Genomic DNA, 11,731 nt, shown 5'->3' with positions numbered 1-11,731 from the left:
ATGCTTAAATCACATTATTTGGTTAACTTAAACTTACCTCAGAGTTCACACACCTGCATGTCTCTTTAATTTAACCATTTGTCGTGTTAAGCCTCGGTCAGATCTGGACACTGTACAGTCCTTCAGTGTGTGTGAAGTAGATGATCACCATAAGACACTGACCGCTATCGTTTATTCATCATGGCAGAGCTTTTGGCGCAATGGGTCTCTGTTTTACACGGGTTAATCATTGATCGCTGACGTTACAGCGCGTGCTGTGTGTGTGTGTGTGTGGACACTGCAGTTTCTGCATCTCAGCTCTTCTGCCTGCGCCAGTCTGACCGCACCGCGAGGCTTTATTATTCCCACGCGTGGATTTCAGAACGGATTCAGCGTGAAGTGAGGCGTGTGTGTCCCGTGAATGCTTCTCTGACAGGACCGAGAGCTGCCAGCCGCACACACGGTAAATTACCACAGACATTTATGTCTTTATTAACATTCCGTTAATGACATATTTTGAGGGAGAGTGCGTGCACTGCAGGTTTGAAGAGATGTATGGACATATGTTCTGTCTGGTCTGTTTTGCAGTGTTTTAATCAGGGGATGGATAGTGTCTTCAACGCTACTGTACGCCCATATAATCAGAGATATTCGAAAAGTTATTAACTGCTCGAATTATAACTTGCTTAATTGTAACCGATCAGTCTTGTGCATGTAAAGTCATGAAGTAAATGCAGTGTTTAATTTTAAATATAATTTCTGAAGTGTAACTATCCATAGTGCGGATGTTTTCAATTCTCACCAGTCAGAGGCATAATTTGTATTCTCAAAAGGTTTTATTGTAATTTGTTATTACTGTATTATGATGTGATACACCCATGTTGGCTTCATGCATCAGCACAATATGCATCATAGATCCTACAATTTTGTGTCATTTGGACCTTATAACACTTTTCACACTCTCATTTGCTTGTGTTTGTCCACTAACAGTGTCCATCAGTGTACTTGCACCACAGGACAAATGTACAGTATCTCTGTACCGTCATGAATATATAAAAGTCATCACCTTTCATTCTGGGGTGGAAATAATGATAGTGGAAATGGCAATGTAAACATTTTCAGAATTCTTGCTAAGGCTAACTTCATAGCTTGCATTTTCTGTATAGGCTACTACTTAAAACAGAATTGAACAATATTGAAATATCACAATTTTGCATAATTTGAATAAATTAGGCTACAGCTCGATTACATAACTGCTGTACTTTGATAAACAAGTCAGGGCAAAATGATGCCACATCCAAAAATTAGGATGGAATTTCGTAGTTGGACAGGTAACAGCTTTTTCCATTTTTTTTTTACAGTGTACTATCAACCATACAGATTTGCTTTGCATTGCAATACAATATAAATGATATAAATATAAATATACTATATGAGTGTAGTAGTAGAAATGCTCCTTAAATCCATAAAGTTTGAGCCTGAATCCATCTCCTGTTGACTAAGAGGGGGTTCAGTACTTCTGTCACTCTCTATCAGGCGTACAGTACGTCATGCATCACTGTGCTACTGTATCTGCTGAGTACAGATGATGGAACTGTCATAACAGAGATTATAAGACATTTGATGACTCAGTCAACGTCCATCCAATGGGTAACTAGTAGGAAAAGTGTTCATGCTCTATATCAGATATCTGTGCATCTGCTATGTAGGGCCTACCTTATCTATAATTAGTAAGAACTATCTTTACAACATAGCTATCGTTTTCACGTTGACTGTGGTCCAGTAAGTAAATACCTGAAGTGTTAAGCGCCAGTCTTGGGGAAAGCTACTTTTAAAAGTAATGCATTACAATATAGTGTTACTTAGAATCCTTTTAAGGAAAGTAATGCATACTTTTCTCACCTGGGCTGGGCTTGCTTGTTTGTTTTTTAATAAATAAAAATGGCAAATGTAGAGGCCCAAAAGTGAAGTGAATAAGCCTCAGGCTGAAGGAAATGCCAATTCACATCTGTACAGTAGAGGGTGTCGCTCAAACAAACCTTTCAGCTTCTGCCATTCTGGATTGTAAAAGAATAGGACCCAGGAGAAGAAAGATCAACACTCTTATTTAAACAATAAAACAATGAAAAACAAATGTGATGTTAACCAAAGTCAATTTTGTTTATTAGTATGGTTGAATTGGATCATTGAAGGTTTGCAGCAGAGACATTGGTTAATAAAGTGACATTAAATGCATAAAGTATATTTGTATAATTTACATTTAATTATTGCAGGTTTGCGTAATATTTTGAGTTTGCATTTCATTGTTTTTATTCTTCTTAATTCTGTTCTGAATCTGTTATTGTGCAAGTGAGATGAATAAATGCACGCTCACATTTAGGCTCTGTTTACACCTGGTATTGAAATGCGTTTTGGTCGATCAGATCACAAGTAGACGAGGGAGACACATACCCGTTTACACCTGCGTTTTAATGCGTCTCTTTTGTCCACTTTCAAACACTTTTGTCCTGACTTCTTCGAGGGGAGGGTCTATGGTTGGGTAAATGTGTTTTTTTCAGACTATTCGATCTAATGGACGAAATAAGCTCACGCAATTTACATATAAATGTGCCCGGGGACGACAGAATAAAACATACGGAGAGCATCAGCTTTTGTTTCTGCTCTGACAGCCGCAAGACCAGCCGAACGCTGTGAGTGTGTGTTAGAAATCAGGAATGGTGAGAGAACATTGTGCTTGGTACATTTTTTCGTCTTCGTTTACTCTACCAAAGCAATCCGGTCGAGTGTGTTTTCAACTGCCTCTGGAAGTGGTTGAAAGTGGACGAGCTCAAAATGTTTTAGACCCCGTTTACACCTGTATTTAGCGGCGTCCACTTGTGATCTGATCGATCAAAACGCATCTTAATATCAAGGGTAAACAGGGCCTTAGGGTACGTTTACACAGCAAGTATGTACTAAAAACTGAAAAGTTTTTTATTTGCATTTTTCGCGTACAGACAACAACATTGTCGAAACGATCCTGCATACACAGATCTGTGAAAACGACTATAAATGCTGTGTTATGCTGCCAGGCCAGTAGATGGCGACGTCACCGTTTTCACAAATTCGCGTGAATGAACGGCCAAAATGCATCCATTTTTTTTTACGTTTTTTACGTTGAAAACGTTGTCATGTAAACGGCCCCATAGTCTATAACTACAATAACCATCATGTTTACACAGCGCACACAAGGCCCTGTCCCAAATGGCACACTTCATATGCACTTACAATGGCTGTACGCGTGTTCGTTAAGTCCATGAGACCGTAGGGTGTCCCATTTGTCATTTTAGGTTTCAGAAGAGTGCTTTGTGGTCGATATGCATTAGGGGTGGTGAAAAAAATCGATTATTGATTAATCGCAAGTATGTTATGGACGAGTATGAATCTATTATTAAATTTTCCAAAATCGATTTTTTATTATTTAAAACATTTTTTTTTTGCATTATTTTATTTTGTAAAAAATGTTATACCGTAAGTTGAACGTCACGAACGCACCCAGTTCCAGTTAGCAAGCGTGTGTAACGGCAGCCAGAGCGAGTGAGAGCAGGTGTGTAAAATGGAAGAACCAGGAACGAGCAACCAACCGATCCACCCAGCTTCATCTGGGTTCAAAGCAAGCGTGTGGATTAATTTTGGTTTTCATGGCAGGAGCTCTAAACATGTTGATAAAACGCATGCCGTCTGTCGACATTGCCACACTGAACTGAAGTACTGCGGCAATACGAGCAACTTGAGGGCCCACATTTCCCGCTTTCATCCAGAGGAGGCCGGGTGGGTTAAAGACGACCGCCTGAAGCCCGTCATCCCACCGAATTCTCAACGATATGACAAAATTGGAAATTGTTCTACAGTACAGTATAAACGCTGAAGCTACAGTAAGTTGTTCAAAAATGTTAATTTTGTCTTCTTAATGATTAAATTGGACAATTTTCTTCTAGAAAGACAAGGTGTTCAGGTGGAGAAAACTTTTTCTTTACCTTGACATGTTTCGACTGCAACCTGCATTCTTCCTCCACCTGAACAACACCTTGTCTTTCTAGAAGAAAATTGTCCAATTTCTACAGTATGTTGGTTCTGATCTACTTCCTCAAGGAAATAAGCCTTTCATTTATTTGATATTGTTTAGTTCAACTTGATGAGTCAAAACACAATGTGATGTATTCATTTCTGTGTTCTACAGAACATAAGCTACATTCAAATAATTCTGAAGTTAACTACACGACACAGAAAGTGCTTTGAGTTGTTGTTTCTCAATAAAAGAGTTAAGTAATTCAGCAGCTGACTTTTTTTAATACTGAAATCACTTTGTAGTGTATTTTCATTTACTGTTGTGAAATGGAAAATCAATAATCGCTAATCGAGAATCGTTAATAATCGAAAATCGACTGTAATCGAATCGGGACTTCAATAATCGTAATCGAATCGAATCGGGAAATCAGACAGATTAACCACCCCTAATATGCATCCTCTATATGAGCACTGTTAGAAACCCAACAGTCAAAGCGCCGTTACGTCATGAAAGTGTGGACTCGTAGGAAGGTTGCCATTTGGGAAAAGACCATAACACTTCTGCACTTACTCATGATTTCTCTCAACATGGCGACAGGAGAGCTGTCAGTCACTAAATTGGAAAACAAAGTAACTTGTGTTAGGCTACTTATTTGAAAAATTAACTTTTGTTGTAAATTTAAAAGAAATGCATTACTCGTTACCTGGAAAAATAATAACCTGCATTACTTGTGAATGTAATTAATGTACCCTCAACACTGTTAAGTGCTCACTGGAGGAACAAAGTGTGTGTGCAGAATAATCCATGGGAAGTTTGATCAATCTGTTGTTGTGAGGAACTGTGGCTTTCAACACAATTTATGAGTCTTGATTCACTGAAAAAAAATGGCTTTGAAATAAATTTCACTCAGAAATTGCAAGTACATTTCACAAATTACAGTAAAGTAGCACATTGAGTTAAACATTAAATTCCTACAAAGGTTTGTTATGGCAACATAATGTATTAAGGCTTGTTCATATTCAAAATAACCTATTATGAGTTCATTGGGCCCTTCAGAGAAGTGAACGTTTATTGCAGGAGTTGTGGTTTCTCGGTAATAGGTATAGCTAGAGTTCATTTACATCTCATTTCCTCAGCTTTCTCAGTCCTCCATCGTCTTCAAACAAAGACAGGTCTATATATGACAATCTACATGCTCACTGGCTCACATTAATATCTTATCTGACTATGTGTTTGTTTGCGTGTGGATTTTGAGTGGAAACACTAAATTGGTGTGGTCAAAATCTAGCGCTGGTGTTAGTCATTGTATCCATGCAGTGTTGTTCTCTATCCACATGAACACTGAGGCCAGTGTGAACGCTGTGTCTCTTTGAACTGCATTACATTATCTACAATACATCGCAGGGATAAAGTTTTATATCACACTCGTTTTACATAGTTCTACATTATAATGCAGGTGATATGGAAATGTGTTGGATACTGCTGCCATGCCTGGTCAATGCTGTGGTTAATCATTTACTCTCCGTTAGGCTGACTTTAACACACGGGTCAGATGCCTATCTCAGTAATGTGAGGAGTTCATTTTCATTTCAAAAGTTAGAAACATTGCGATTTAGCATTGCACAAGGGTTTATCATCAAGCAGGAGCATTTGATACAGAAGCGAAGATATTCCAAGATATTCAGTGCTTTTAGATTTTTTGTGTGGCTTGATTGACTTTCGGTTGCTGAATGTCATGTGGTTCCTTGTCTTGTCATAAAAAGGTCAAAATACACTCACCTAAAGGATTATTAGGAACACCATACTAATACTGTGTTTGACCCCCTTTCGCCTTCAGAACTGCCTTAATTCTACGTGGCATTGATTCAACAAGGTGCTGAAAGCATTCTTTAGAAATGTTGGCCCATATTGATAGGATAGCATCTTGCAGTTGATGGAGATTTGTGGGATGCACATCCAGGGCACGAAGCTCCCGTTCCACCACATCCCAAAGATGGTCTATTGGGTTGAGATCTGGTGACTGTGGGGGCCATTTTAGTACAGTGAACTCATTGTCATGTTCAAGAAACCAATTTGAAATGATTCGAGCTTTGTGACATGGTGCATTATCCTGCTGGAAGTAGCCATCAGAGGATGAGTACATGGTGGCCATAAAGAGATGGACATGGTCAGAAACAATGCTCAGGTTGGCCGTGGCATTTAAACGATGCCCAATTGGCACTAAGGGGCCTAAAGTGTGCCAAGAAAACATCCCCCACACCATTACACCACCACCACCAGCCTGCACAGTGGTAACAAGGCATGATGGATCCATGTTCTCATTCTGTTTACGCCAAATTCTGACTCTACCATCTGAATGTCTCAACAGAAATCGAGACTCATCAGACCAGGCAACATTTTTCCAGTCTTCAACTGTCCAATTTTGGTGAGCTCTTGCAAATTGTAGCCTCTTTTTCCTATTTGTAGTGGAGATGAGTGGTACCCGGTGGGGTCTTCTGCTGTTGTAGCCCATCCGCCTCAAGGTTGTGTGTGTTGTGGCTTCACAAATGCTTTGCTGCATACCTCGGTAGTAACGAGTAGTTATTTCAGTTGCTCTTCTATCAGCTTGAATCAGTCAGCCCATTCTCCTCTGACCTCTAGGCATTTCCGCCCACAGGACTGCCGCATACTGCATGTTTTTCCCTTTTCACACCATTCTTTGTAAACCCTAGAAATGGTTGTGCGTGAAAATCCCAGTAACTGAGCAGATTGTGAAGCACTCAGACCGGCCCGTCTGGCACCAACAACCATGCCACGCTCAAAATAGCTTAAATCATCTTTCTTTCCCACTCTGACATTCAGTTTGGAGTTCAGGAGATTGTCTTGACCAGGACCACACCCCTAAATGCATTGAAGCAACTGCCATGTGATTGGTTGATTAGATAATTGCATTAATGAGAAATTGAACAGGTGTTCCTAATAATCCTTTAGGTGAGTGTATTTGATATTTTTTTAACTCTTTCCCCGCCAGCGTTTAAAAAAAAAAGTTGCCAGCCAATTGGAGCATTTTTGATCATTTTCACAACATTTTTATGGCCCCCAGCATATGTTGTTGTATCTGAACATGCAATATATAAAAAAAGGCCACATTTTGAGCAAAAAGCTGAAAAAATCACGTTTTTGGCAAAGAACACATCCAAATCGGTTTCAGAACGATGATCAAAACGTTGATGGAGTAGTTCAAGTCTATCAAAGCTTCACAGCTTACAGCTCGTCCTGGGTCGACATTTCATTCAGTAACATTAGGCGGTTTTGATTCTGTTTAATATTGATGCTTTTTGTGAGATTCTGTACTCTTTCTGCAGATGTGTAATAGCGCCCCCTACCGTATAACAGTGAAAACACGGAAAGACTTTTGAAAATTTACGTCAATAGCGGGGAAAGAGTTAAGAGACAATTACTTTGACACAATCTTCAGAGGTCCTGTCTCTGAAATCATTTAATGTTTAATGTTTTGTCCCTGCATTTTATTATTACAGGACCAACCACTGTCTGATTTGGCAAACAAATTTTTTTCTTTAAATAATATTTTAAAGTGCTATAAAAAAGGCACCGTTGAGCAGCAAACGGGTATCTGAAGCCGCCGGTGTCTCTGGAGTCTCCCGAAGCTCTCCATGCTGGCTGGCTAACCAAAACTAACCAAAGCTCACACCCTAAGTCCGAAGTTTTCGTATGCATTTTTCGTACTCGTCATTCGGTGGCTCTGAATTGTCAAAACACCTCTTAAAATGCTTAATACGGATGCGAAAAACGCAGAAAATCGAACCCTATACGAATTTTTTATGACAGACGAAAGTTTTGGAGGCAGTGTGTAAACGTGATTTACACAACGTGAGGTCGTATTTATTTTTTAGCGTGCGAAAATTAATGTTTTGGTTTGGTTTTTAAAGACTTTTATTTAGCTTCTCTCTGTGTTCCCGCTCATCATTTGTTGCTATGTTTATTTTCTTTATGTTGTGAATTAGTGCACACCTTTTTTTAACGAAATCCACATTCAAGTGTTCAGAATAAAGAAGCTAGAGTCATTTTTCTTTTTTTTTTAAAGCAGAGGCTTGTTGTTCCTTTTGACATATTGACTGTTTACATATTCATACAACAAAATATTCTGGGGGCCATGTTGGTGCTGTCGGGAAAAGAGTTACACCGTCGTTCAAAAGTTCTGGATCGGTGAGATTTTTAATGTTTTTAAATGAAGTCTCTTCTGCTCACCAAGGCTGCATTTATTTGATTAAAAATACAAAAAAACAGTAATATTGTTAAATATTATGACAACTTAAAATAAATTTTCTGTTTTAATATATTTTAAAATGTAATTTATTCCTGTGATCAGAGCTGAATTTTCAGCATCATTTCTCCAGTCTTCAGTGTCCGGATTCTTTGATGAATAGAAAGTTCAAAAGAACAGCATTTATTTGAAATATAATCTATTGTAACATTATAAATGTCTTTACTGTAACTTTTGATCAATTTAATTCATCCTTGATGAAAAGTATTGATTTATTTTATTTATTTCCCCCAAAAAATAAAATAAAAATGATCACTGACCCTAAAGTTTTGAACAGTGGTGTTTAATGTTACAAAAAGCTTTCTATATCAGATAAATGCTGTTCTTTTGAACTTTCTGTTCATCAAAGAATCCTGAAATAAAATGTAAATAACTGTTTTCAACATTGATAATAATGAGAAATGTTTCTTGAGCAGCAAATCATCATATTAGAGTGATTTCTGAAGGATCATGTGACACTGAAGACTGGAGTAATGATGCTGAAAATACAGCTTTGATCACCGTAACAAATTACACTTTACTATATATTCACATAGAAAACAGCCGTTTTAAATTGCAATAATATTTCACAATATTACTGGTTTTACTGTATCAAATAAACGCAGCCTTGGTGAGCAGAAGAGACTTCTTTTAAAAATCGTACCGATCCAAAATTGTCGACTGAACTCGAATTTACATAAAACAAGCAAAAAAAAAAAAAAAACCGTGATGAATGTGCCTTCTCGTTTCAGACCAGCGCTGACTGCATCGTTTGCCGTGACTCCTGCTGGCGATGTCTGCCGGCCGCAGGGACGAGCCTGGAGATCTCCCCCCGAGTCCCGGAGACACGCTGCCCTGGAACCTGCCCAAACACCAGCGCGTCAAGCGCTCCAAATCCGCATCCGGAGACGTGCTGGACCCGGCCGAGAGAGCCGTCATCCGCATCGCAGGTCTGTGCTCACATCTGCTGGCCTCGTCCAATCACGACTCGCCGTTTCCTGATAGAGGAAGTGTAGTGCTCACTTTACTGAAGAGCAAATGTACACAGGCAGACACGCTAATGCTCTCAAACCACTCAAGTATAAATCACTTTCACCTGCACTCATGTGGGACGTCTTTAGATTGTTGGAGGAGTGTAATTAGAATAGATTTACTGCATTCGAGGGTATTACAGCACAGATAAGAGTAACTGAAGCCTCAGTGTTTTAGTGTCATAATTGGGACTTTTTATTCTCAGAATTGCTCATTTGTATATTTTATTATTATTATTATTATTAATAAAATATACATTTATATAATTACTAATTTTGTATATTTTACATTTTAAAATACTTTAAAATTGTATCAGATTTATGGTTACTGATTTATTACATTATATATATATCTTTTTTATATTTCATTATTACATTATTATATTTTGAAGTTTAAAATACTTAAATATTTTATTAGATCTGGTTACTTATTTATAATATTTAGTATTTTTCATATTTTATATTACATTATTATATTTTAGCCACTTCTGTCAAGCACCCACTGTAGTATGAGTGTGTGTGTGTCTGCGTGTGTGTGTGTGTGTGTCTGTGCGAATGAGTGTGTGTGTGTGTGTGTGTGTGCCTATGAGTATGTCTCTGTGTGTGTGTGTGTGTGAGAGTGTGTGTGTTATAGATGAGTGGTGGGATATACACACACTAAGAGGTGTATGCGCTGCTCTCTCGAGACTGCATTCACACTGTGGCAGGAAGCATTTTTAATATTTTCTTTGGAAAATGTAAAAATCTGGTTTTAAGCCCTGAGTTGTTGATTTAGCTCGTTTGTACCTCTCTGCATAACACACTCTCGCGTCAGAGCTGCCAACCGTCTGCAGTCAGAGCAGAAGACACACACCTCTCACAAAAGCTCATGGCAGAGAAACACTGCTTTAGTGATGGACAGAAAATGTGTCTGATGTGACAAGAGAGAAAAACTACAGCAAGAGTCTGTGAATCTGTGGCGTATGGAGAGACAATTCAGTATCTAGCAGATCTCTCTCTCTCTCTCTCTCTCTCTCTCTCCCTCTCTCTCCCTCTCTCTGTCTCGATCTCTCTATCTCTCTCTCCCTCTCTCTATCTCGATCTCTCTATCTCTCTCTCTCACCTCAGCTCAGTCAGCACACACACACACACACACTCACTCACTCACTCACTCACACACACGCACATACAAGCACACACACGCACATACACACACACACACACGCACACACACACACTCACTCACTCACTCACATACACGCACACACACACGCACGCACGCACACACGCACACACGCACACACGCACACACGCACACACGCACACACGCACACACACACACACACACACACACACACACACACTCACTCACACACACGCACATACACGCACACACACACACACACGCACACACACACACACACACACACACACACACACACACACACACACACACACACACACACACACACACACACACACACACACACACACACACATTTCCTGCTGACAAACTCTTGAATAGCAGTGCCTTAATATGTAATATAATATATAGTGGGTAATATGATTTGAGAGTTCCTCTTGTAATAGATGGGCTCTGTTACAGTGTAATGATAGTGACACCATGACCACTGATGTGAGGACATATAGAAAATGGACAAATTTTTACAAAAAGTGTTAGGTCAATATGATAAAAAAAACTGAAGAAAACTTTTATTCAGCAAGGATGCATTAAATTGCTCAAAATTGAGAGTAAAGACATTTATAATGTTATTAATATTCCTGTTTCAAGTAAATATTGTTCTTTTGAACTTTCTATTCGTCAAATAATCCTGAAAAAAAATATATATATCACTGTTTTCACAAAAATATGAAGCATCACAACTATTTTCAACGTTTACATTTTTTTTCAGAACTTTGGCAAAGGTTCTGAACAAACGTTCTTCCAGTAACAAACGTTCTTCCATCAAAATTGTCTGGTCTTTAATTGTGTTCTCAAAATGTTATCACAAAAACATTATCATGGAACTGTTTATATGAAGCGTTTTAATTGGACGTTCACCTGACATTTTTTAAATGTTACGACTTGTTTCAGAACGTTCAGAGAACATTCAAAAGGAACATTCCCATTATGTTTGCAGAATGATCAAATGGAATGAAAAACGTTTTTAAAACTGAGCGTTTCAAACGTTTTTAGAGAAAATTCGGTTTCGAAAGAACGTTTTCATGTTAGAATGTTAGCATATTTTCATGCTAACATATTTAACATATTTTCTCAGATGGGGTTGACATGCTGTGTACAAACAAACTATAACAATTTCAGATGAATCTTCCTTCTTCATGACACAGGCTGTCATAAGCTGTGTGTCCTTGAGCACAAACACAGGAATG

General features: G+C 38.6%; 1 protein-coding gene across 2 annotated transcripts in view; it reads left to right on the top strand.

Annotated features, from left to right (window-relative positions):
• Positions 1 to 295: 295 nt before the first annotated feature.
• Positions 296 to 11,731, top strand: part of plecb (plectin b) — a 176,897-nt gene continuing 165,461 nt past the window's right edge. The window contains exons 1-2 of one of the 2 annotated variants that reach the window (XM_056258050.1): positions 296 to 442; positions 9,083 to 9,280. In XM_056258050.1, coding sequence (XP_056114025.1) covers positions 9,124 to 9,280 — 157 coding nt within the window. In that variant the 5' untranslated portion in view covers positions 296 to 442; positions 9,083 to 9,123. The remainder of the gene's footprint in view (positions 443 to 9,082; positions 9,281 to 11,731) is intronic. The other variant, XM_056258071.1, reaches the window with a different exon arrangement.

Source organism: Rhinichthys klamathensis, unplaced genomic scaffold (genome assembly GCF_029890125.1).
Source record: "Rhinichthys klamathensis goyatoka isolate OS25496 unplaced genomic scaffold, OSU_Roscu_1.1 h1tg000006l_1, whole genome shotgun sequence".
Classification (NCBI taxonomy): Eukaryota; Metazoa; Chordata; class Actinopteri; order Cypriniformes; family Leuciscidae; genus Rhinichthys; species Rhinichthys klamathensis.
The sequence above is the reverse complement of the archived record's forward strand: the minus strand, read 5'-3'. Positions and strand labels throughout refer to the sequence as shown.